Source organism: Chinchilla lanigera, unplaced genomic scaffold (assembly GCF_000276665.1).
Source record: "Chinchilla lanigera isolate Chin_1 unplaced genomic scaffold, ChiLan1.0 scaffold00112, whole genome shotgun sequence".
NCBI classification, from domain to species: domain Eukaryota; kingdom Metazoa; phylum Chordata; class Mammalia; order Rodentia; family Chinchillidae; genus Chinchilla; species Chinchilla lanigera.
The window spans coordinates 3,311,653-3,337,868 of record NW_004955513.1 but is presented as its reverse complement, the minus strand read 5'-3'; the positions used below and the strand labels follow the sequence as shown (position 1 = coordinate 3,337,868).

General features: G+C 64.9%; 2 protein-coding genes across 3 annotated transcripts in view; one reads left to right on the top strand and one right to left on the bottom strand.

The window, feature by feature from the left end:
* Rxra (retinoid X receptor, alpha) overlaps nt 1-24,325 on the bottom strand; it is a 73,001-nt gene extending 48,676 nt beyond the window's left edge. The window contains exon 1 of one of the 2 annotated variants that reach the window (XM_005408467.2): nt 24,270-24,325. Coding sequence is in view for 1 of the 2 variants with exons in the window: in XM_013506714.1 (XP_013362168.1) it covers nt 1,290-1,404 (115 nt within the window). In the remaining variant the exon portion in view is untranslated. Of the gene's footprint in view, nt 1-1,289; nt 1,416-24,269 lie in introns of those variants that run through there. The other variant, XM_013506714.1, reaches the window with a different exon arrangement.
* Nucleotides 24,326-26,000: 1,675 nt separating this feature from the next.
* LOC106147037 (skin secretory protein xP2-like) overlaps nt 26,001-26,216 on the top strand; it is a 23,561-nt gene continuing 23,345 nt past the window's right edge. Inside the window, exon 1 of the mRNA XM_013506576.1 lies at nt 26,001-26,130. Within this exon, the coding sequence (XP_013362030.1) occupies nt 26,001-26,130 (130 nt within the window). The remainder of the gene's footprint in view (nt 26,131-26,216) is intronic.

Here is a 26,216-nt window from a genome sequence, read left to right as displayed (position 1 = left end):
GTGCTTCTCCCACCTGTTCCTCTGGGACAGGTTCCCAGCTTCCGGTAACAACCACAGGCTCCCGCTGCCCACTCTGACAGCGCCTCCTGGGACACAGCTAAGGAGACTGGCAGCCCAGGGGAGCCCCTCCCCACCCCTGGGCCCTGCCAGGCTGGCCCCGCCCCCTCTGCCTGCTCCTCTGTCTGGACAGGGACGGGCCCCAGGGCAGGGGCAGCTGGCTGCGGGTGGTGCTGGGGAGGGGTCCCTTCCACTCCCTTCAGAGCCACCAGGGGCCACTCTGCCGCCGACACGCTGTAACGCATTCCAGATGCGGCGGGAAAGACAGAAGCAGCCAGCGCCCCGCTGAGGAAGCCGGGAAGGGTGATCACTGCCAAGTTCGCGAGGGGGGGCTCGGCCCACTCCCCACGTGCTCAGCAGACCACCCAGACACACGAGACACCCTGCCGGACCCCAGTGCAGGCGAGTCTGCAGGGCCTGGAGCTTCTCTCTGTCCCGGGAGGAAGTGGGTGGCTGGGAGATGCCAGAGAAAGCCCAGGCAGCCCCAGCACTCTGGGAGGCTGAGGCAGGAGGACCGAAAGTTCAAACCCATCCTGGGAAATCTGGTGACTTAGCAAGACCCTGTCTCTATTTATAAAGACTTGGAGAGGCACTAGGGATGTAGCTCTGTGTAAAGGTCAGGTGTTCTGCCCGAATACCACAAAAAAAAAAAAGTAAAATGGACCAGGCAGACATATGCAGGGGACTGGTAGACACAATCCCTGCGGCTCTGAAGGGCAGACGCCCAGGGCCCCTTTGCCGGACCCTGACCTGCCATCCGCTCCAATGCCCTGTGTGCACAAGCTCTGCCCCAGCCCCCACACAGCCCAGAAGCCTGGCTCCAACACCACTGGGCATCTGTGTGAGATGCCTCCCAGGCTGCGCCCCAAAGAGCAGGCCAGTAAACAGCGGCGGCCCTGGAGGGTCTTCCTCCCGCCCACCGGGAACATTACCAGGACTCGGTCCTGCCCCTCCCTCAACTACGCCCAGCGCGGAGGAGCCGCCTCTAACCGCCCAGAACAGACCCAGCCGTGGTGCCCACCGCCCGCCCCTGGCCCACTGAGCAGCTGTCCAAGACTCCAGTCCACACCCAGGGACCAGGCTGGGGGAGACAGGACCTACCCCGCTCAGCACTGGGGCCTCCGACGCAAACTCCCAAAGAAGGGCCCCGGGGTCCCCCCGACCCTCAGCAGTGTCAGGAGCCACTGCTTGGCGATTAGGAGACATAAACCTCGGCATAGGGGGCTCATTACCAACAGACATCGGGCGCCGGCCACGGACGTCCCTGACGGATGGCAGGTGGCGCAGGCGCTCGGTCTCCGGGAGCTGCCACCCGTCAGTGCCCCGGGCCTTGTGCGTCACCTGCATCTTCCCTCTGTGTCACTGACAGCCGTCACTGCCCCTGCCCCTGCCCCTGCCCCAGCCACCAGCCACCCTGGGCCAGGCTGGAGACAGAGAAGGCAGGTCTGGGACGGGTCCTCCAGGCGACCTCCCAGGAGAGACAGCCCAGCATGCGCACCCACAGTGGCACCCAGCACAGCCACCGTGCAGGCCGCGCAAGGGACACCCAGTGTGACCAGCAAGAGACAGGAGGACCCTGCACGGGAGGCCTCTGTTCCCCCATCTGTGACACAACCACGTTAAAGAGGATCTTGAAGTTCCCTTCCTGCTCTGAGACCCGGTGCCCCGCCGGAGAAAGTTCCAGAATCAGCTCGCTGATGAATGAATTAGCAAGATGGTCACAGCATTAACTTGATGAGTCAGATGGCAGGGCACGTGGGAAAGTCCAGCCTGACAGCGCAAGCTGGGCTGCTGCCCATCAGATAACACGGGGAGGCGGGGCCCGCCACACCCGGGCGGTCACCGAGCCAGGCAGGCGGGGACAGGGATGCTGCCCCGAAGGGAGCCCCACACACAGCCTAGGGGAGTCGCCCACGTTCCCAGACTCCCAGGGGCTCCCAGGTCCAGGTCAAAGCAAAGGCGGGGCCTGAGCCCACCCCTGCGTCCGCCCAGGAGCTGCTGGGACCAGGGACGAGGCCCTCGCAGGGAACTCGGGACTTGGAGGGGCTGTCTGTCCAGCACAGTCCACCCAGAGTGCCCCGTGGGAGTGCCAGGGCACAGACTCACCACCACCAGGGGAGGCCCGAGGCCCAGGTGCCCCTCCAGACCAGCACAGCCGATGGCCTTGGGGCTCAGGGGTAGGGGCCCCATTTCAAAACACTTCGGCCTGCGGGGGGGGAGGGGGGAAGGGCCGCACAGAGGCAGTGATGGAGCCGCAATGGACAAGGGTCCGGGCACAGCGGGCACTGGCCGCCAATACACCTTACACCCACTCTCCAGAAAGAGAAACTGAGGCTCCGGAGGAGATGGATCTTGCCAAGGCCACACGGCCAGGCACCACACAGCGAAAATTTGAACCCAGGACCACCACTGCCTGCAATGCTTTTGGGGAGAACCGTGCTCTGGGACCTGCAGGGTAGGGGCGGGAGGAGCAGGCACTCCCCGCCCTAGTCTGCAGCCTGTCACTGGCGAAGCAGGCAGGCTCTGCACAGCCAGATGCCCAGCCTAGTGCCCCACAGCCAGCCCAGGCCACCGAGGGCTGCTAACAGCCACCCCAGCAGGACAGTGTGAAAGCCTAGAGCCGGGAGGAGGACCCGGGGACTCGGGGGGTGGGAGCCACGCGGTATGGCCAGGGTGGGACCCTGCTGACGTCACAGACATCACCACTCTGCTTCCCTGATGGGGACCCCGGGCAGCTCCAGAACCTTCTGCAGCTGGCTACCCATGGCAAGGAGCCAGGCCTTGCCAAAGCCATAGCAGAGAGGGACCAGGAGCCAGGGCACAGCCCACTGGGACATGGCAGGGTCTGCAACAGGCAGGACAGTGCAGGGGGCGCATCAGCCCACTGCCCACCACAGCAGGGTGCACACCTGCCCTGCCCTCTGCCACACGCAAGGCCCTCCCGACTGCCGGGGGGCTACCCTTTAGGAACTTTCTTCAGGAAAAACAATCCAGGCCCTGCAATGGGGCGGGGGGGCAGCCACAACCTCCAGGGTCTCCCAGCCTGGCACCCTCACCCTCCAGACAGAGCAGAAGCACCCCGAGAAGGCCGGAGCTTTGAGGGGAGGCCTCGGTGGCCTGTGGGACTCACCATCTATGGTGCTAGGTCAGGCAGGGCAGGACCCGGCAGAAGGTGCCGGGCGGGAGCCTCAGAGTGAGTAGGATGGGGGCGTAGTGTGGGGGGCTGGGAAGGGGTGTGACGGGGCGGGACACCTGCAGCAGTTCAGGCCCTCACTACCTGATAACTATCACAGGCCTTCAGGACAGCGGTGCCTGGGTCCCCGCCAGCCAGGGGCTCCCCTGCAGCCTCCGTTTCCCTCACTGAGCAGTGAGAGCAAAGGTTTCTAAACCCCTCTATACCACTCTCGGGAGTGAACAGCGGACTCCTGGCCCCAAGAGAAACCGGCACTCCCTCCGTTCACCACAGCAGGCCTGAGAGCTTCGCCAGCCGATTCGCCACCCGTTGGCTCCCCGAAACCTCCCCTGGGCCCCAAGACGGCAGCCACCTGATCAATACTCCCGGAACTCTGCCGAGGCTTCCCCAAAACAGGCAAGGGTAGGAATGGGGGGCGTAGGGCTCATGAAGCCCCTCCATGTGGGCCATGAGCTCTCAGCAGGCTCTCAGCGGGCTCCCGGGGCTCTTCTGTCCCCACCTGCGGCCCCAGCTTCCCAAAGCCCAGGGCAGCAAACTTGGAACTCGGGTCTCTGCCTTGGCCTTCAGGGTCCTCCAGAGGGCAAGGCGTGTGCACCCAGACAGCAGAAAGCCCGAGAGGGCCAGGGGGCCCGGAGGACTCTGGGGCTGACCTGGGGGTTCTTACGGACTCCCCGATCCCCATGCTCTGGGCTCAAGTCCAGGCCCTGCACACGGAACACTGGAGTTTCTCTCTCCTCCAGGCCTTCAACAACACCTCCTGTCTGTTCCCTTCTGTGACCTGCCAGTGATCACCTCCTCCAGGACGTCCTCCCTCCATCTCTGCCCAAGTCAGCTTGGGGAGGCCCTGCACTGGGAGCACCCAAATCCCTCCCGTCCCACCAGGACCCCAGGGTGACCCATCAGGGTCTGTGGACCCCACCTCACTCCAACCACACCAGACTCCACCAGGAAGCCATCTCCAACCTCTGTCCCATCCTGACACCTCCCTGTCTTCTGCGGGGTCCTCCGCCTGCTCCTGCACGGTCACCTGGCCCTCTGTCCCGGGGTCAGCCGCCAACTGCTCCCAGGTAGCCCAGGTCCCCAGGTTACGGTGAGTCAAAGGTCGCCAGGCAAAGCAGATAAACAAGTCAGGAAAAGGCCATGGCCTGTGTGCGCGCACACATCGCCAAGGAGGGAGGCTGCGCCCGAGGGGGCCTTTCTGCTCGCTTCTGGTGAGGCCTGTGCCGGGACTGGGCTCTGCTCAGGACGCCCACACTCCACTGCACCCAGCCCCGGCTCCCCAAGGGCTGCATTGCCCAGAGGCTCTGGGGACACTCGGACCTCTGTGGCCACCACCCTGGCCCCGCCAGGCAGACTAGAAACTGAGGCCAGGAAAGTGCCTGCCTGCACGGCAACAAAAGCAGCCTCGGCTCCTTGGAGCAACCCAGCCAGGGCTGCACACCCCCTCCCAGGAGCCCACCGGGTGCCGGACAGTGAACTCTGGCCAGGTTTCTGCTCTTGGTGCCTGAGAGGCCGCGCTCCGGGCAGGAACCAAACCTGTCCGACCGCCCGGACGCTGCAGCGCCTGGCTACTATCTGCTCATCGCGTTTCTCAACTGCACAGAGCCAGCGATTGCGACAGCCAGGCCGTGCAGACGCGATAAGGAGGCATGGGTGTGGGCTGGGTGGGCTCGGGCTGGCGCTTTGCTTTGCTTTGCTTTGCTTCCGCCCTGTTGCGCCCTGGCCTCCCCAGCCCCGCTTAGGGCCTCCGCACTTCCTGGGGGTGCTGAGTCCAGGCACGGGGCCCTGGGCAGGGAAGGAGCCGGGTGTGAAGCCCGGGGGACCCCCCCATCTGAACATCATGGGCGGCAGCGGAGCGGCCGCAGGGCAGGGCAAGGCTCCGCCTGGGAAATCCGCCTTCCCCAGCCCACGAGGGCATGCACTCAGCCAGGCTGCTCTGTCCCTGCGCACACGGGACACGGACAGGAGAAAGCCCTGCAGCCCACGCCTCCCCTGCGCAGACCGACGACAGCCGGCCCAGGAGCCACGGACCAGGGGTGCCCCACAGGGACACCACACAGCCAGTGCCCAGCTGCGCCAACACGGGGGGACAGGGAAGCCTCATAGCAAATACTGACCCTGCCAGCCTCCTGTTGTCAGGCAGAACCCCCCACCCATGGCCACAGCCTCTGGACAGGGTGCTGCCCGGCCCCACAGACCACAGCAGCAGGCATGACCAGGGGCCCCTGTGGTACAATCCTACTCCTCCGTCCTGCAGACCTGCAGACCCCAGCCCAGGCCAGAGCCACATCCAGCTGTGTTCCAGCTGCGAGCTTATAAAACCCCAACAAGAGCCAGGTGTGGTGTGACAGACCTATAATCCCAGCACTCCAGGAGGCTGAGACAGGAGGAGCCCAAGTTCAAGCCCAGCTTGAGCAACTTGGTGACTGTCTTCCTCCATTTAGGTAAAGAAACCAGGGCTCAGCAAGGTGAAGGGATTTGTCTAACACCCGAGCCCCCTGAAAAATCACTGCTAAGAGCCTGACACAGCTCCCCTCCCAACCAGACAGGGGCTGGGAACAGACAGGAGGGGTGGGAAGAGCACAGCACAGCTCCACCATCCCCACCAGGACACAAGGAAGTGGGCCAAGGGCCCCCCACCCTCCACTCTAGGGTCAGGTTGGGGCCTGCTCCCTCCCTCCCTGACCACACTTCGAAGCAGATCCAAGTGAGAAAAGACGGACCGAGGAGACAACTACTGACCGCAGTGTTGGCCAGGCTCGGGGGAGACCAGGGCTGGAACCAGAGGCAGGGCAGGGGGCCACGGGTCTCTCTGACCCTTCACAAGTGACCAAGGGGCAGACAGGACTCAGCTGGCCGCTCAAGGAGCTGTGCCCTACAGGGCCCGCTGCAGGAGACACCCGCCCGCAGTGGCTCAGACGGACACGGGGACACCGCCAACCCAAGCCCACAAGCCAGGGGCATGGGAGGGCATCCACGTGACCTGGACATGGCCTGCTCACAGCCTCCCGTGAGCCCCTTGGGTTAGACACCCAGGACTCCAGCCCAGGGGCTCTCAGCAGCTCCCCACACACACACCTTCCTCCAGCCTGGACACCTGTGTGCACTTGATCCGAGGAAGCCACAGTGCACGGCCATGGGACAAGGAGGAGCAATCAGTGCGCGGAGAGCCATGGCCAGAGGACCAGGAAGGTCCAACCCACACCAAGGTCACTGAGCAGCAGCACGTGTGCCTCGAGGGAGGCTGTGAGGTGAACCTGGGGCAGCCTGGCCTGGTCACCAGGAGTCAAAAAACCCCTTATGATCTTGACGGACAGCCGGGCAACAGAGCCACAGCCAGGCATCGCAAGGCCACTGCCATGGCCTGCTTGGGGTGTATCCATGCACCACACACCTCCCAAGTACCACAGGCCCTCACACACTAGGAAGAGGACAGGCCAGAAGGGCTACAGAGGCATGGGCTGAAGTTCTGCAGATGTCATGAGGACAGACAGCCACATTCAGCAGAGGGCAAGACAACAGGACATGAGCCACAGGAGATGCCAATCAGGATGGCCAAGGCCACATGCAACCCTGACCACCCTGGCTCTGCTCTGTGCAGACATTACCAATCCATCACTGCACCCTCTATCACTGCCACCTAGGAACATTCCTGACTACTCTGGCTCTGCCCCACAGACATCACCAATCCATCACCACACCCTCTATTACTATAGTCCAGGAATAGGTCTAAACACCTTGGTAGTGCCCTGCAGACATCACCAATCCATCACCACACCCTCTATTACTATAGTCCAGGAATAGGTCTAAACACCTTGGTAGTGCCCTGCAGACATCACCAATCCATCACCACACCCTCTATTACTATAGTCCAGGAACAGGTCTGAATACCTTAGCTGTACCCTGCAGACATCACTAATCCATCACTGCACCCTCTCTCACTATAGTCTCTTGACTATCTTGCTGCTGAGCCCAGGCACCTCCAACCCACAGTGGGCACACTTGGGGGACTGCACACCCTGCTTCTCCAGGCATGGCCTACCCTTACTGTGCAGCAGTGACCGTGCAGCAAAGACCTATGACCCCATCCCCTCAGTGAACAGGGCCCCTCCCTCAGGCCACAGCTCTCCACAGCATCACTCGCACTCCCCACAGCCCCAACCCACAGCGCCTCCTCTGCTGCTCCATCATCCATACATGGTGTGAACACATCACAGGTGACATGGCCCCCCAACAGGTGTACCTCCAGACCTCAGAACGGTACAGGTCCCAAAGGCAGCCAGGGTGTCCCTCTCCTGTCCTAAAGCCTAGTATCACCAGCATGAAGCAACAGCCTGCCCAGGTGGAAGGAGGGTGTGCACAGGGTGACCGCTAGCCAGCCTGGGTCCAGCTGGGCACTGGGGCACTTGGGCGCTGACACACCTGGTTCATGAAGTGGACACTCTTGCAAGCCGCAGCACCTGTGACCGACCACGAAAGCTCCCGCTTACATGTGCACACAGGCACACAGAGCCCAGCGTGGCCCAGGGCTGGGAGAAACCCCACCTTCGGGGAGACCCAGGGGCAGGAATCCAGCAGCCCTGCAACACCATCTCAGAAAACGAGCTCACCCTTTCCCAGCTGGGTGCAGCTCCAGCTTCGCTCCAGTTTCAGAAGCTGAAGTCCAGGTTTCGCCTCCCACCTCCAGCCACCACGGGAGCGCTCCTCCCAGTCCAGAAGTCCTGTACCCCAACTCTCCAGGCACCGACAGGGCCCCAGGGCTCCTCATCCCCCACCCGTGCCCAGGGACCAGCCCAGGCAGAAAGCTCAAGCAGGCATCAACACCTATCTTTCTGATGGGCACCAGCAGGCTGGCAGAGTGTCCCCAGGGACAGAAAGGGCCAGAGAACAGTGCCCACCGGGGGTGGGTGGTGGTGGCGGGGCACGTTTCCTCACCGAGGAAGGCAAGGGAGAGCCCACGTCCCATCCCGGGAAGCACTCTGGCTGACTTAGTTCCCATCACCGCCCCAGAGAGGGGACCCACAGCAGCCCCAGCTCCCTGGCCCTGCATTCTCCCATCGCAGTTGGGCCCGGGCAACCTGCAAGCCCACTGTTTCGCCAGGGAAGCGGACACCCGAAGACAAGCCCTCGCCTAGGAGCTGCAGGACACCGCTGGGCACACCTCAGGTCCCACCAAAGGAAAATACGGCTGGTTGGCGGCTCAGCCAGAGAGCAGCTGGAGGCTGGGTGGCCAGGGCCCTCAGGCTCTCGAGGTTTACCACCCTTCCGCCCGCTGCTGGGCAGGGGTCGGGCGGGGGAGGCCAGGGCCATGTGCGGGAGACCGGGCAAGTTCGCCCCCTCCACTATCTCACAGTAGCCCCAAAGTCAGTCTCCAGCCTCGGCATGAGCCCAGAGCGTCTTCTCCTTGCTGTGCCCGGGCCCCGCTTATCCTCCAGACCCTGTGCCCCAAGTTGCCCAGGCAACCTCGCTCCCTCCCACAGGGCTCCGGGGCCACGCACAGAGCTGGGCAGAGCTGGGCACACCCACGAGTCTCCCTGACCGGCGGGGAGGCGCCAGGCCCTCCTGCCCCAGCTCCCTCGTAGGCACACACACACACACCCGGCTGGAGCTGCCACGCAGCACGGCCGCCACCGGCACCCGAGGCCCCGCTCCCCGAGGCCCACTCCCCGCGGACTAAGCCCTATTCTGCACCCTTCACCTCTCATCCTGATGGTTTCAAACTCGTTCACGACAGCAGATTGGTTATTACGTCTCGGCCTTAATTAAAGAGGGCCACAGAACGACATTTTAAACAGCAATGTCATTTTCTAATTGACGCGGCTCCATTATCGAGAAAAATACGCACGCCGGCCTGCCACAGAGACGGCCCCTCCCCCACCCTCCCAGAGGAAGGCCAGGGACGCGTGGCTTCAATTTTTAATCTGCTGATGAAATATTCACAGACCGGGGCAGGGATCGCGTTTCCGGAGGTGCAGGATCCGTGCCCTCTCCTGGGGCTCCCTGTGTTGGGAAGCACGGAGTTCAGGGTCCTGGTCTCACAGCAACGTCAGGAACAGCACCCACATGGGCAGGGCTAGAGACTGGCCTGCCTCAGCCACCAGCTGTGCCTCCTGCCAGCACAGGGTCCTGGAGGTGACCCTGGCCACGCCTTCCCAAACAAGATCCTGTGGCCCAGGAGACAGGCACCCACCAGGCACCTCACCATCAGGAGCGCAGCCCTAAGCCTGTGTGTAAGATGGAGCCCTGGCCATGGCGATCCAGGCTCACATGGGAACACAGAGCCCCTGAGGGCTCAGCTTGCCCAGGGCAAGACCAGGGACCCATCCATCTACAGCAGCTGGGCCTCCCAGGTGGGCCAGCTGGGTGAGTGTGGGCTGAGCGAGGGCCTGTATGCAGCCCCCCCTACAAGGCATTAGCCAGTGCCCCCTGAGCCCCTGAAAGGAAGACACTGGCCGGAAACCACGGGCTTGGCACGGAGGCACGCGGGGCCACCAGACTCTGGGCCGTGACCCCTGAGGTAGGGACAGTTGCCTTCCCTCTACTGGCGCACACCTGAGACTCAGAGGGACAGACGACCCCCAAATCCGCAGCACCTAAATCCCAGCCAAGGGCGCTCTCAGCCCTGACCCTCCCCCACTGAGGGCGGCTGTGACACTGGCCAGCTGCCCAGCCGGCCCCGGACAGGCCGCTCCTTCCAGACACGCGATCGGCACAGTGCTCCCAGTGCTACGGGCAGACGCCCGCCCTGCCACCCCGCTAGCTGGCCACACAGACTCTGCCCAGCAACAGGCCCGGGCCTGGAGATCGGGCACAGGGGTGCCCTTCCAGGCACGAGCACCATGTGGGACCCAACCCTGCGAGACACGTGGGCAGGTGCACAGGGACACGGCCAAAGTGGGGTCTCAGGTGCCACCTGCGTGTGAGGCCCCGGAAGGAAGCTGCCCCTGCCAAGCCCACGCCTCCCTCCCCACTGCCCGATGAACCCCCCCACCGCCAGCACAGCCACAGCTGGGGCAGGAAGTTGGGGTCTGCAGGTCCCTTCCGGCCAGCAGCCTGCACGCCCCACGCGGCACCCTCCCAGGCAAGGTCTGCCCTGCCCTGCGGTGGAGGGGCTGTGGCTGCTCAGGTCTGGCTAAGAGCAGCTGTGACCCGTGCAGCACCCCGCAACCCCGGGGAGCAGACTAACAGCCTGCGCCTGATGGCCCTGAAGCTGTCTCGGGACCAGTGGCACTCAGGACACAGAGCCAGGGACAGGGGCCCAGGGACCTGCTTGGTGACCGCCCCGAGCTCAGAGAGGCTCTGCACCCAGACTTGAGCTGTCACGCCAACACCCACCATGCTGGGCCCACCTGCAGGGTCCAGGTCATGTGCCCAGGGGTCCACCTGGGACATCCTGAATCCCAACCACAGACCCCAATCCCCCTCCGGGGAGGCCTCCAAATCTTCCCAGCCCATTGGTCCCCACCCCATGCTCTCCTGACCCTGGGTACCCGCCTCCCGTGCTGCACCCTCCTCCACCCTTCCACCCCACGCTGCCCACCGATGGCACCACAACGCAGGCCTGAACTCTGCCATCATCCAATCTGAACCTCCCAAGCCTCCCGCCCCGGGACCTTTGCATGAACTGCTGGGGAAGCCCTAGGATTTTCCCACATCTCTGACGGGCTGCTCCTTCTCACCCAGGGGCTCAGTCTCCGCGTGACCCCGAGGGAGGCCCTCTCTGGCCACTAGGGCCAGGGACCATCCACACACATACCGAGGACGCAGCCATTGTCAGCGCAGGCCCCAGGCCACCCTAGCGCAGGCCTGCTCCAGCAGGGGTGCAAGGGCTACGGGCCCTGACCAACCCGGCCACCCAAGGCTTTGCTGCGGCCCCCTCTCTCCAGCTGCCCATCAGGATCGGGCCTCCCGGGCAGGCGGAGGAGCTGGCCGGCTCGGGACGTGGAGACAAAGGCAGGCTGACCACCGAGCACCCGCAATTAATCTCGGTCAACACCACGGCCGCGTGCGTCGTCCGCCCAGCGATTTACATTTTTATTAAATCACACAGGAAAATTAGAAACATTATTACTTCCCTGGGCTCCTTAACCCTTTCTCTGCCCACCGCCTATGCTGCCCCAGGGTGAAGGCCTGGGCTCCCACAGCCACCGCCTGCCTGGTACCCCTCGGTGACACCCCCTGCCCTCCCCTCACAGCCTGGTTGTGGCCCGGAGTGTGCAGGTAGGACATAGGCCTACCTGGGCTCCCACAGCCCCATGGCCTGTGTTAGGAGAGCCCCAAACAGGAGAGGCAAGCGACAAGGTCCAGCTGTCACCTCTGCCACCCTCGCCATCCTGGCTCTGCCCCCAACGCGCCAGGGTTCCCTAAGCATCCCCACCCCCATGGCAGCTGGGCCCCCTGCCGTGCAGCCACAGGCCCGTGAGCTTGAGAGTGGAAGGCGCTAGGCTGGGGCAGCGGCCAGAACAGGACCCCGGCCCCAGGTGCGCCACAGTGCATCCACACAGCCTTCCACCGCCTTCCCCCACGAAGGGACCCTGGGAAACAGGGCAGGTCGGGCAACGCCGGACCCCACAGGCCCCAGAGCTTGGACCGGCCAGGGAGACAGAGCAGAGCCACAGCACACGGGGACTGGCACCCAGCAGGCCGGACCAAGTCCTCCTGGGAACAGCAGGTGCAGGGACACAGTGGCGGCCAGCGGTGTGGCCGCTGTGGCCAGGGGGTCCCAGGTGGATGCAGGGAGGATCCGCAAGGGAAACGGGGCAGGGGGAGCCATAGTCAGACTCCCAGGCCCCTGCGGCTGGGGCACTCAGGAGGAGGGAGGAAGGAGGCAGGGGGGAAAAAGGAGCAAGCCTGGGGGTCCTAGGGGTCCTGACGCCAGCCCGGAGGCCCCGGTGTGGGGGCAGGCCTCCCGAGGTAGGAGGAGGCGTGTGTCCCCCGGGAGGGCGTCTGTACACCCGGCTCGCCACTGTCCCAGGGTGAGGCGCCAGCTCCGCTCTCATCCTGCCAGGAGCTGACCCAGATTTCGTCATGAATGAACCGGGCCAGTGTGGAGCCGCTAACTGCGTCGCTGCCGGGGGAACCGGGGGCGCGGCCGTGACGCCACCTCCACTGGCTCCCAGCGGGCGCCCAGCGCTTCCCGTCCAGTCTCACAGACTCCCCAGGACATGGAGGCAGCTGCCATGAGGCCAGACAGAGCTGCGCGTGTGCAGCCCCAGGCCCGCCCACCAGCCCTGCCTGATACATGCCCAGAGGGGGCCTCGTGCAGGGAGCCCTAGCCAGATGCCCAGCCACACAGCCCTGAGGGGACACTGCAGAGCCCTGAGGGGACACCAAGCCCACTCTGGTTCATGACACCAACTGTCACAATCCCTGGGCTGCAGCAAGCTGTAGCCTCGAGGAAGGGGCCTGCTGTCTACACAGCAGCTCTGGCCGGGCCTCAACTCTAACCCCAGCTGGCTCCCAGGCACCTCTGCCCAGGCAAGCCTGACTAGGAGTCAGAAAGCATCGCCCTCCCCCAACTCCATGCACACTGGCCCCATGGAGCTCCCAGGAAGCACGCACACACAGAGCTGCAGGGACTCAACCCAGGCGAGCTTCCTGGAGGAGGTGGCATACCGCAGCCACCACTGGAAGGGGAGGTGCCTGAGCCAGGAAGGAGCACCAGAGGCGACTGGGGTTCAGCCCACCCTGTCCTGGTTGGGAGCCCAGGACCAGAACCAAGGGCTCTGCACCCACCTCCATGATGGAAATCTGGGCCTTGGGTGGGTGCGCAGAGCCAGGGCTTCATCGAGAAACTCCGGCTTCCCCCACCCTGTGGCTGCTGAGTTGGGCGCACCGGGCGGATCCCAACCACAGCCCCTCCGGGCGGGGGTCGAGGACAGGAAGCTGAGCCCTGGGAGAGTGCAGGCGCCACAGCAGCAACCAGGGAAACTGAGGCCCAGGGCAGCGGGGGTGAGAACTTCCCGCAGGCTGGGACAACAGTGACACACGGGACCACCTCCATGGCAAGGCAGGGGCCCGGGCCTGGGCAGCTCCCAGGACAGGATGCGGCCCACCTCGGGAATGGGGGCAGGGCAGGGAGGGGGACAGGCAGCCCACCAGTGGGGATGGGGTGGACACATCCCCGAGGGGGAACACACAGGGCCCCCTATGAAGACAGCACTGCATCATCCCGTGGGGAAGACGCCGGGGCACGGGCCCTTACAGCTGCTCAGCCCGCCCTGCCGCACCCCGACTTTGGGAGGAAGTACGCTCTCCCAGTGAGGAGAGGGGGCGCTGTGGGGTGGTGGCCGCCCCAGCAGTCCTGGCTCCAAGGCTGGGCTGTAGAGCAGGGCCCCCCGCACCCCACACTGCAGAGCCCAAGGTGGAGAGGGCACCAGCCAAGTGCCAGGCCGGCTCCGTACCCCGCCCCTGTGGGACCCCGGCTGTCTGTGCCTCAGTTTCCGTTCTGCAAAACACAGGGCTGGCTCCTCCATGCCCAGCTCCGGTGGGGTGGGGCCTTAAACCTCACCAGGCCTCTGCAAACTTGGTGCTTCCCCATGAACAGAGCGACCTCCCCCCTAAGACCCTCGCAAAGTCCGCTGGCAGCACGGGGGTCCCCCCAGCCTGGTCTGACAGGCGCCAGCTCACGCCTGCTGGGCTCTCTGTGTCCCCCACCACAGGCAGCCCCAGTGGCCGATGCCCACCAGCCCCGCCCCAGGATAGGCACAGCGATCCTGCGCAGGGCTGGGCCAGGTCCGAACAAGCCAGAGCGCGCCCCGCCTCTCCACACCCTGCCCAGACAGGTCCAATCGGGCACACTGCGTATTTATTCACCCAAAGTCCACGTCCCACCCCACCCAGTGCAACACCTCCTGCAAGAACCAAAGGGGCATGTGGGGAAACTGAGTCACACGGCGAGGCACACCCCCACCCACCCGAGCACACAGCCACTCTCAGAAAACAGGAAGGGGCTGTGGGCAGAACCACCCAGGGAGGCATGAGCTCCCGGCCCGGGTATGTGACAGCCACGCTGCCCCACGTCCCATCCCCGAGGTCACACGTGCCCCCCACGCTGAGGTCCCAGGCCCGGGCCAGGAAGCCTGGTGGAGACGGGAGGGCGGCGGCCTATCTCACCCCGAGTTGCTAAAAAGAGCCAACGGGGAAGTAAAAATAGGAAATAAAAATAAAATCCACTCCAGCCAGCTCCGGTTGTTTGTGTAGGAAACGAGGCATCTCCCGCCTAGCAGGACGGCCACAGCGCCCGGCCCTCCCGGGCGAAGAGCATCCCCACCCAGCCGCCCGGGACATGCGCCAGCGCGGCGCCCGGGCGCTGCAGCAGGAAGGGTCCCAGAGAGGAGTCCGGGAGCTGGGGTTCGAATCCTAGCCCTGAGTGACCTCGGCCTCCTCGTGCATGGCCGCCACTCCTCTGCGCCTCTCAGCCCGCTGTCTGCACACACACCCCCACCCCCAGGCGGCCGTCAGGAGACAGGCGCACTGCGGCGGAGTCCAGCCACACTGCTCCTAAGGACCTCGGTTTCCTCACCCACACAATGAGAGGAAGCCTTCCTTCCTATCCTTTCCGGTCAGGCCCTTCCAGATTCACACCAGCCTCATTCGCACTAAAGTGTGCGCGACTAACTCGGGCCTCGGGGGATCCGACCAGCTCCTGGGGATGCTGTGCCACAGCCAGAGAGCAGAGGACAGTCACCCAGGCCGCAGCTGGGCATCCACCTTGTTCTGCCTCCCTGGTCAGCTGGTGCCTCGCCACAGGCTCGGGCAGTCAGTGCTCCCCAGTCAGCAGGGCCAGCAGGCACCTGTTCGAAGGATGATGGTGGTGCCTGTGTGGCCCAGGCCAGGAGCAGCAGGACACGGCCTCGGGAACCCCACTGGCCCGTGATGCACAGTTTCAGGGCTCCGATCTCACACAGGAGCCCCAGCACTGGGGCTGCAGTCCACCACCAGGCCCATGGCCTGCACCAGGCCCTCCCTGAAGCAACGGCTCACGCGTGGACAGTGTGCATGGCCTCACACTGGGGAGCAGGTGCACAAACACTCACGCTCACCAGGGGACACCATGCAGACCCGCAGGCTTACACAGGGCTCACGTGCAGAATTTACACAGCGCACAGTGGCTCGGTGCACGGCTGGTGTGCGCCTGACCGGCCTGACGCTGCCCCCGGCGTTCCGGCTCCAGAACCCAGAGGACCCCTGGGCAGCCAAGGTGACCACAGCTGGGCGGGAAGGTGGGGAACACACGACGGTGTTCCCACAGACGAGACCCAGAGCGCTGGGCTCAGACACAGAGACAGCGTCCCGAGCCCCACAGGCCTCAGGTCCCTGCAGCAGCCCTGCCAGACGCCAGGCATGCAGGTGGGGAAGCCGGGTACTGTGCAGGCCCCAGATCCCTGCTGCCGGGGCTGCCAACGCCAAGCGCAGGGCGCCGTGGGAGGCAGACAATGGTGGCGACACAATGGCCGCGCTGTCCTCAGGAAGGCGGCCAGGGAAACCCGAGGGGGTGGGTGGCAGGCAGGGCCGCAGGCCAAGAGGGCGGAAGGGTCAGCAGGGGGGAAGCCTGAGCCCCGCAGGACTGCAGAAGCTGGGATCCCCGGAGACCCCGAGGCCCCGGCCTGCCCCCCGCCCCCCCACGCGGAGCAGGTGCAGAGTCACAGCCAGCCGGGGGAGCGGCAGGGCTGCCGATAAGGAGCGACCATCAAGGCTTATCAGCCCTGTCCAGGGCCGCGCCTCCCGAGCGTCCCCTCCCCCACGCCACCCACCGCCCAGCTCGGCCAGCGCGCGAGACGCAATAACTGTCCAGCAGCAGATAAATCCTGGCCATGGACAGCAGGCAGGGAGGCCACTGACACCCCAGCAGCCAGCCACAGCTGTGGAAACGCACAGCTCTCCTGAGCGCTTCAGCCAGGGCTGACAGCGGTAACCTTCCCCATGACCCCGTGACCTGGGGATGTCGGCCAGGGTCAGAGGGACCACGGGCACCACCTGGGCTGGAGCTGGACCACGCTGGACCCAGAAGTGGCCTGTGGGCCTGCAGCCAGGGGAGGGACCTGCCGGTGCAGCGCATTTTCTTTTTATAAAGCTCATCGCACACCAGCCACCGCGCAATCGGCAGTGACCGAGTGTCACGCGTGTCCGCTGTCACAGGCAGAGGGAGACTGGCGGACGACCCAGGCCAGGAGGCTGAGATTCAGGGACACACGTGGGCATCGACAGACGCTGCAGTCCGGTGACACGCCCCACTCCAGACCAGACTCCAGGCCAGGGTCACTTCCGGGGCCCCAGGCCAGCCTCCCAGTGGAGGCCACCACCAGACACACCCCCCCCGTTTCTCCACGGGGCCTGCAGAGGGCACGGCCTGGCCCCCCTGCCCCGCAGGTCTGGCCCTGTGGGTGACAGCTTCGTGTCCGCTTAGCTGCCGCTCTAAGGCCAGGGCCCACGGCGCTGGAGAGGCCCACACCAACCTGCAGTGCAAGGCGGCAGGCAGAGGAGGTGTCAGCCCCGAAATGGTGCACGGCACATCCACTAGGGAGCCAGAAGGGTCTCTTGCCCTGTGCCCGTCCCCCGCCAGCCTCCTCCTTGGCTCACCCCCCCCTCCGGCCCTTAGCTGCCCCTCACCCCAACCGCGCCAAGCCAGAAGCCACACCCCTGGGCCCAAGGCCCCGCCCACAGATCTGGCTCCACCACACCCCCCCAAGACCCAGCGCCCTCTGACCCTGCTGCCCTCTGACCCCGCTGCCTTCTGCTATGTCACCTCGGTCAGCCCCACCCCTGCCGTTCCTTCCATGCCCCATGTCCCTCTGCTGCCACTGGCCTTCATCTCCCACTAACCTGTAGCTCACAGGCAGCACGGACGGAGGTCCCTGAGAGACCAGCAACATGGCACTCCACCCGGCCCGGGCACCAGCGCACTGACATCCTCCCGACCTCCTTCCCAGGGCTCAAATCCTGTCCCTTGGACACAGCAGCAGAGGCACAGTAACCCCCAAGGAAAGGCGTGCTGTGGTCTGAGACACGGGGCAGCAGTGTCAACAAGCTCTGCCCCGGGAACCTCTGACTCCTGGCAAACTCCTACACATCCTTCATGACCCAGTTCACAAGCCCAACCTGCCACATACCTCTGGTAAGACTGGAGGCAGGAGTGCCACAACCATGAGCCCCAACTTCAGGCTGCTAGAGGCCACTAGGGGCCACGGGCCCGGGACTCATGACCGCTTGTGTCCCACTCACTTCACTGCCCTGTGGAACGGCTCAGCCCTGCTTACAAATAAGACAACTGAGGCCCAGAGAGGCTGAAGGAAACCCGGTCCCAGGCTGCTGCCCTGCCCCGGCACTGCCCTCACTCCTCTGCACGCTGGGCGGGTTCACCCAGGTCCCCAGGGCAGCCTGAGCCAGGCCAGGAGGGAGCAGATGGGCGATGGGTGGTCAGCAGGCAGGGGTAGGTTGGCGCTAACCATCTGGCCAGCGCGACCCACAGGCCAGCAATTGTCAACACAGGAAGCCCAGGCTGGCCACAGCAGGCAGCAGCATCGAGCGCACAGGTCAGCCAGGGCTGACCAAGGAGCCCGCCATGCAAGCTGAGCTGGCCATGGGGCCTGGGGGACAGCGATTCCAGGGGCAGCAGCCCCTCCATGCCCTGCACGAGGGGCAGCCTCAGCCCTGCGTGATTTCTGATCCCAAAGGCCAGGCGGGGCGGGGAGCCGGCCAACGGCGTTAACTCACTCAGCAAACATCACGAGGCTGCGGGGCGCCTGGCGCTGTGGATTCGGCAGCAAACGAGCTACAAGCCAACTCTCACGGCCAGGCAGGACGGAAGGACCTGGGCGGGGACAGCCATGGGCCCAGGGGCATCCGCCAAGCGTCCCGGGCTGGCCAGCACCCTAGGCCAGCCTCTGCCCCTGGGCCCAAGACCACAGCGCCCTGCCTCTCCGGGGCCCTGGGGTCCCAGGCTGGGGTCTTGTGCTACCAGGGAGACAAGCAGAGGGGACCGAAGGCCTGCCCCTCACTGGCCTTGGGGGGCCTGGCACCAGTGACTGGGCCACCTCCCACCCTCCTCCTCCTCGACCTTGACCCTGGGCAGAAAGTCCGCACAGGGGTGGGGTGGGTGGGGGTGGCCCCGCCACCTCCCGTGGACTCTGGTCCCAATCACAGCCGCTCTCCTCCATCCAGCGGAGAGGCCCGGGCCATCACAGCCAGCACACAGGGGTCCTGGGCACCCAACACCACATGCAGTGGACGGAGTGGCGCGGAAAAGGGACACTCGGTCGCTGCACCCAGAAAGGCCACGCACACCGGAGCCCGCACCACACTGGGTACCGACTCACACACCGGCAAAGGCCAACTGACAAGAGCAAGCCAAGGAACCTGGCCATGCACTGGGGTCCTTCCAACGGCCTCCCCACACCGTGGGCTGGGGCCATAGCTCCCTGGAGAGTCTACCCAGCCTCTCTGCCTTAATTCCAAGCCATGTACCAAACTCCTGTGCATCCTTCAAAACCCAGCTACAATGTCACCTCTGGAAAGCGGCCCAGACTCCCCAGGCAGTATACAGGCAAAGCAACTGAAGCCCTGAGAGGTGAACTGGCCACACAGCCCCTGAATCGGAGCCGTCATGCGCTCACCACAGGGGATAAACTGTGTCACCAATACGTGCTGGACAGGAGGAAGCCGGGCAGAGAGGGAGGGGTGCTGGCCAAGGTGGGGGAGGCTGTGGGCCACCTGACCTTGGGTGTAGGCCTGGCTCCCGTGCCAGGAGCAATGTGGAGCCGTGGAAGTCTCCAGGCAGGGGAGGTCAGGCCCGGGAGGGAAGGTCACCCCTTGCTCACTGCCTCCTACTCTTACAGCCACTATTTCTGCCACACTCGCCCCTCCCCTCATGCTGGGCAGACGGTCGCCCCAAGGGCCTCCCCCCACCCCCGCCGGCTCAGAGTCCAGGCTTCTGGGACCCCGGGGACCCTCCGGCCCCAGCCCTGTTCCTCTCCCCACCGCCAGGACAGGGCACAAACTGTCCCAAGGAGCCGGTCCACAACTGTGCAGCCCAGCTAGAGGCCACCAGCCCGCAGGAGCAAAGCCCAGGTGACAGGAGGAAGAGATGGCCCCCAGGGACACTAGGGCAACAGAGGCCACAGAGAGGCGAGGCCTGCTCGGCCCACAGGGCCAGGTCAGAGGGAGCCAGGGCCGCCAGTCCACCCTGCCACTGCGTGGACAGGGCTCCCAACTCCCACCGCAGGACCAGGGCTCCGGAGACCCCACGCCCCAGGCAGCCGCAGCATCCTGCCCAGGGCGCACCCTAGGGCGCAGGGACAAAGCTGGGTCACAAGAGACGTGTGAATGTGACACTGTCCGGAGCAATGGTCCCCGACCTTTCTGGCCTCAGGGACCAGTTCTGGGGAAGACAATTCTTCTGCAGCTTGCGAGTGAGGTCGGGATGCCTCAGGGGCACCACGGGGCTGTGAATCTGGGTGACTCTGGGCCAGCGGACCCACTGCTCACCTTCCGCCGTGCACCCACACTCCCACCTCCACAGGGCAACATCTGTCCCCGGCGCAGGGGCGTCCACTGAGACAGCCCAGCTGGAGGGACTGCTCAGCACCCAAGCCACTGCCATACCCACAATCCCTGACACACAGCCAAATGCCCAGCTCTGTTCTGGGGTGCATAGAGCTGCAAGGTCGGCCATCTGGGCACAAGGCCTGCCCTGACCAGAGGATGGGGGACGGGGGACATGGCCACCTCCAGGCCTCTGCCGGAAATGGGCATTGGGCACTGCCTGGCCCTTGGCCAGGCCCTATCCTCAGGACACCCTGGGGAACAGGACCGTGGGGTCAGGGGCCAGCAGGCAGGGCTCACCCCTGCTACGTGCGCCACCAAGGTGTGGCCCCCGTGGCCCTGAGGACGGCGAGCTGCAGCGGGCATCACAGCAGCCAGTTCAACGGCAGAACTGGAATCCAGGTGGCCCAGCGCTGAGTCCCCAGCGGGGGCCACCAGCTGGGCACAATAGGGGGATGCTGAGGAGGGCGGGTAGTCTGGTGGGAGGACAGTATGCCCACAGACAATGTCGGGAGGACAGGCCGCTGCCCGAGGATCCTGCTTGGCCGGGACTGGGCCAGGCGCCATCAGGAGCCACAGGCACAAGACTCCAGCCACCTGGGCTGTCACCGCCTGACCTCTGCCCGGGGCCAGCACGGACACTTAAGCTAAATTGGTCAATTATGGAATACTTAGATCCCTCCCCGGGGCTTCCCTGCCTCCCCTCATTCTGGGCCACAGCACCAGGAAGCAGTTGAATCAGTAACCTCATTACAGCCCCGCCGCACCCGGCTGGCTTTGAACTCCGCGGGGTTTATCCGTGGCGGCCGCAGGATTTACACACTCCTGGCCCCAGCCCAACTCACTCCCCTCCCTCTGCGCTGGAGAAGCCTCGCTTGGGACGGCAGCCTCGGGGACACCCTCAGCACAGTGCCTGGCGCGGGGCACGGGCGGCGAAGCCAAGGCCTGGGGGGGACGGGCCGACGGAGGCGCGGCGACCACAGCAGGCTGTGGGACGCCCCCAGAAGCCGGGCCTCGGCCTGGGGCTCCCCTTGCTCCGTGGCCCAGCTGACAGCGCACCTCGGGGAGCTCCTGGCAGTGGGTCACACGCAAGGGCAGCCTGGAGCTCAGGAGGGGAGGACCCCGTCAGTGCCCCCTCCTTTGGGGACCCTCCTGGCCGCCCCCACAAGGGACACACTGTTCCAGTCCCTGGCCCCAAAGTCCAGTGTCCACCACATCCACAGAGGCCGTGCCCTGTCCTTGGCACCAAGTGACCCTGTCCCGACGGACAGCCTGTCCCCAACTCCATCCAGACCCTGGGCAACCACGTCCTCCCCGGGCCCCGGTTCAGCCGCCTTCCCCAGGCACCGCTCCGACTCCACAGCCCCGTACACTGCAGTCTCAGTGGGTGGGGGGAGGGCACGTCCCCCAAGGTCTGAGGACAGGAGTGCTCTCGTTCCCCACGCACGGGAAGCCTCTGGCCAGGCCGGGGAGAAGGGCAGCAGGACGGGTGCACGCGAGTCACAGAGCCCCAGGCCCAATGGGCAGCACCACTCCGCCTCCCACCTCTGCATGTGCAGGCTTCACCCCCAGCTGTGCTCATCACCCACCCATGCCACACACGAGGGGGCCTCGCAGTGTTCCTGCCACCCAGCATCCCTCCTCTCCCCTTCGTCAAATCCTGGTCTGCAAGGTGACAGGAAGCCTTTTCCTCCCCACCCCTGCCTGGGACCCCGGGACCAGGCCCACCAGGCACGGGCACCCTCAGCCACGTGAGGACCAAGTAGCCTGGGTCCTTCTCGGAAAGGGTTGCCACCTGTCCAGTCCTGCAGGGCACATGGGTGTGTACGTGTGTGCACGTGTGGAGAAGGGGGCAGAGACGACCAGATCCCTGCCCTGCCTCAGCGTGGCCCTGGAGTAGCTGATCACTGAGCCTCCTCCCCCAGGCCCCTCCGGAATTTGCTACCAGGCACTGTCCCAGCAGTGTGAGGAGGGCCACCACGCCACAGATCTGTAGGGGTCGTTCCCGACTGCTCCTTCAACCTACAGCTGTGTGGTCGGGCTTGGGGACCACCCTGGAATAGTGACAAGGGGTCTCTGCTCCCAGAGGGCTGCAGTCCCAGGGTCAGGGGTCAGAGCTGTTACTGTGAGACCTCAGCCCCCATCGGCGTCCACACAGGTCAAGAGACCATCGCAGGGCTCCAGGGACCCAGGACAGGTGGGGCCTCTGCCGGCAGGAAGGCAAAGACGCTAACTGGAAGCGGGTAGAGGACCTGGGGGACAGAACCCTGCCCAGACAGAGAGCAGGGCCAGCATGACCTGGGAGCCAGTGCGGAGAACTCCAGGCACGAGCTGCTCACCAGCAGAGGCCCACGTAGCCACCAGGGCGGTGACCCAGCCGACCTTTCTCCGAGAAGCCTCCACGAGCCCCTGGAGGGCAGGCACCACCAGACAGAGCCCACTGCACCCTCCCGGGGCTGGCAGGTCCCAGACACGTTGAGGAGGCTCAGAAGCACCCGCTGGGACCCCACAGCACCTGGAGCCCTAGAGGCCCTAGAGGCTGCCCCACCCCAGCCCCCTGCACAGGGACGTGGGGCACAGGCCAGCACCAGGCGGGGTGGCAGGCAGGGCCAGGTGAGAGGCGTGTGAGTGTGTGTGTGTGCGTGTGTCTTTGAACACACCAGGCCTGGTGCACACGTGTGTACCCCTCGCTCCCCTACACGGCTGGGCCGATTTTATTTAGCTGCTTTCTGCTCCATTTCACGCCTGTTCAGCTGCTGAGCTAGACAATTGCTTTGTAACTCTAGGGTGCAATTTCCCTGTCTGTGAGGCGCTGGGGCACGACTGCTCAGAACATCTCGCACAGGCTAGGGTGGGTGTGCAAACACACTGGCCCTCGCCCACCCGGCTCCCGGGGCCCGGGAAGAGTCCATACAGCAGGGCTGGGCCAGTCCGGGGCTCGGCACCCACCTGGCCCAGGCCAGGGCTGCATCTTTCCTGCATCTGCTCACGCTCAGGGTGCTGGCCATCCTCAGGCCAACCTGGTCTGACCTTGGTGGCCAGGACCCACCCGACCCTGGCCTCACCTTTAAAACGGAGGGACGTACCACAGGAAGAGAGCGAACTCTGGGGGGTTCCCATCTGGCATGTAGCTGACCAGTCTACCTGTCTATCCCGGAGGAGCAAGGAGCACATCCACCACCCTGATGAGATTGCCAAGGTGGCCCTTCCCGCCCTGTCGGTCCTTCAGCCCCGCTGCAGCCCCGGGGAAGGTTGTGGTCATTCCAGGGGGAACAAGGGAGCCTGCAGCTGTGCCTCAAGAGATGGAAATGCCACAGACAAGCAGGTAGGCAGATGGGGGCCCTCGCCCACACCCTTCCCCATCACCTTCCAAAAGTCTGGAAGACCTGGCATGGGCACCAGCCCGTACCAGCCACAGTCCAGACATCAGGCTCTTAGGGCCTGGACCCCTGCCTCATCCCTGGCCTGGCATGTGGCCACTTCTGAAGGAGCTGGGCCAGCCAAAGCGACGCCTCCAGGCCCAGGCCCACAAACTCTAGCCTGGCAGAGCAGGGAAGGAGGGCAGGTCTTGGCTTGTTCTGGCCTCAAGCCAATGAGGCCCCTGCCCTGAAGTGAACGGACAGTGGGGCCAGGCCTGGGGCTTCTACTCCACAGGACTGGGCCTTGCTGGGCCTCAAGCCCCCAGCCATGACACTCCAACAGGGGCAAGCCCCATCCTGCTCGCAAATGCAGGCCCAGGCAGCCCTGGCTGGCTGGGGGAAGGGCCTGGGAGCTTTTTACCCATCCCCGTGCCACCTCCCCAGCAGTTAGCGTGTGTTCCACCCCCTGCGGACCCCACAGGTGCATGGCTACCCTTGGGTGAAGGGGCGCAGGCCTGAGGGTCCACTCTGCACCCACATGATAATACCATAAGTCTCCGGGCACCCTTTTCCGAAACAAAACGAAGACTACCAACTATGAGCCTCTCCCAGAGCCACACAGGGTCTGCCGAGACAGGGTTCATGGACAGTCGGCCTCCCAGAGGAGGAGGCAGGCCCGCCATGGCCCTGAAGGACAGGCGCAGCTGGAGGAGCCCGTGCCTCACACAGCAGGAACCAAGCCACGCGAGCCTGGGCTGTGTGCGGGGCTCCCTTCCCTGCAAGGCCCGTCTCTGGAGGCCCAGGCAGGGCGGTGGGCCACAGGCGTGCAGCCCAGCAAGGCCACGGCCACTGTCAGCTGCCATCTGGGGGCCATTTTTCTCACCCTAACACTTTCCAGTCAACAAACAGAGCCCCCTCCAGAGTTCACCAAAACAAACGCCCCCGTAGGCAGTGCCTGGGCCTAGCCGCGAACTGCCTCGTCAGGCCCGAGCTGGACTCCAAGCCCAGCCTCCTAAGTCACGTGACCCTGTTATTTCGGGAGGCCCCGGAATGTGCTCTATTTTGGGTCCCAAGGGCTTAGATGTTACCAGAAGCCCCTCACCAGGCTCCAAGCTCACCGGGTCCCTGAGAATCCACCAGAAGGGCTTCGGGGGCCCCATGCAGCTTCGCTCCTAATGGTCAGTGGCAGTGGAGAGGGTCCGACGTGGCCTGGGACCTTTGGACTGTGCAGGCTCAGCCTTTGGGTCCCACTGTCCAGGCCTCCTCCCTGACGGGCATGGAACAAGGCCAGCCCTGGGCAGCAGGGCCAGGAAACAGGGCCTGCCTTAGGCAAATTCCCCACTTCTCTTCCTTGCCCGATCTGTCCCAAACCATCAGCCCCGTGGGCGGCCCACGGGACAGGAGAGGCTCCCTGGCCACTGAGTCCTGCAGCAGTGCATGCTGGGAGAAGGAAGCCCTCTCTTGCTGGCCCCAGACTCGAAAGTGGCCAGGCAGCTCAGAGAGATGGTCCCGCCTTCCCACAAGTCCCAGACCTGACCCAGGCGGCCGGCCGGGCCCTGGATGAGCCAGGCCCTCCGACACTCACCCCCACGAGGGATTAGGCTGTGTTGACAAAAGGGCTTAGGCAAGTAGCCGCTTAAATGGACCTTCAACTGCACTGGACTTCAGAGTCGGTCACAAGCTTAGGAAAAAATAAAATGTAATCAGAGCCCAGGACTCTCCACTCAGCCCCGGGGCCGCCTGGGAGGCCACCGGCCAGGTCCAGACAGCTGCCGACCGCTCCATCAACACAGCCCCCTTGTCCACGAAGAGTGTTCTGGCAGCCTGGAAGTCCAGCAAAGCTACTCTGCAACCCTAGTCCTGTCCACACATGCCAGGCCCTAGGACCAGCCCTGTCCTTCTCGGGGACCTGTCCCATTCGCAGGACCCAGACAGAGCGCACAGGCTCTGAGCTGCACCCTTGGGGTCCCAAGGAGAGCTGGACTCTGTGGGCGCACATGTGACAAGGTGTTGACAGAGGAAGAGGAGGTGTCGTCCCACACGGGAGCCCCCACAGTACGAAGTCGCAGGCAACTTGGCACCCGTGCACTGGAGTTCAACTCCAAACTCCCGCCACTGCAGAGCCTCAGCTTGGCTTCTGGCTGGCCCATCTGCAAAATGGGCATGAGTGCCCACCCCAGGGGCTCCCAGCCCTGGTCCCACGAGGGCCAGAGAGTGAAATCTTAAGAGCTGGTAAATGTGTGGCCCCCACCCAGGTCACCCTGCAGCAGGCACATGGTGGGCTTGTGAGTGGCCAGGGTGCTGAGACCCTCTCCCTCAAATCCCCCTCGGGGGACTCCCAATCTCCCAGCGCTATGCCCGGCCCTGAGTGCCCCCCAGGGTGGTCACACTGCACCCCAGGCCTCAGGAGTTGGGGGCCAGGCAGAAGGAGTGATGGTCCTGGGCTTGGTCCATAATCAGCTGTCTTAATTTTCATTCAGCACAAATCCTTCACCAGCCTGACAGCCTGGCTGCCGTCCCCACCACCAAATTAATATCCTTCCCGGAGCCCATTTACAAGTCCTCCTCCCTGCTTCTCAGGGCTCCCCGGCCCCAGGGAGAGAGCAGGAGGTGGGGGCCCCTAGCCATGCCCACTGCCCAGAGCTGGGGCCAGGCCTGGAGTTGGCAGGCAGTCGGGTGCTGGAGGCACTGGGCGGGAGGGCAGCGGCATAGGAAAGCTACCGCTCCACTCTCGGCGTCTCCCCCACGGCAGCACAGCCCGGGTGCCCGAAAGAGGGGCCGGTCCTGGGTCTGGTGTGCGGGTGCAAACGGCCCCTGGGAGAGCCCATGCCCACCGGGCTCAGACTGCCATGGAGAAACAGGGTGGCAGTAGCCTGCTTCCTACGGGACGCACCCCAGGGCCGGCGGGGCCTGCTGCAAGCGGCACTGGCGGGGGTGGCGCAGAGCAGAGGCCACTGGGCCCAGCGCGCGATCGTCCCGGTGCCAGGGAGGCCTGAAGCCGCGAGGGCGCGGGCGCAGAAGTTGCTGCTCGGGCTGGGCCCGGCTCCCAGCGGCCCGGGAAAGCG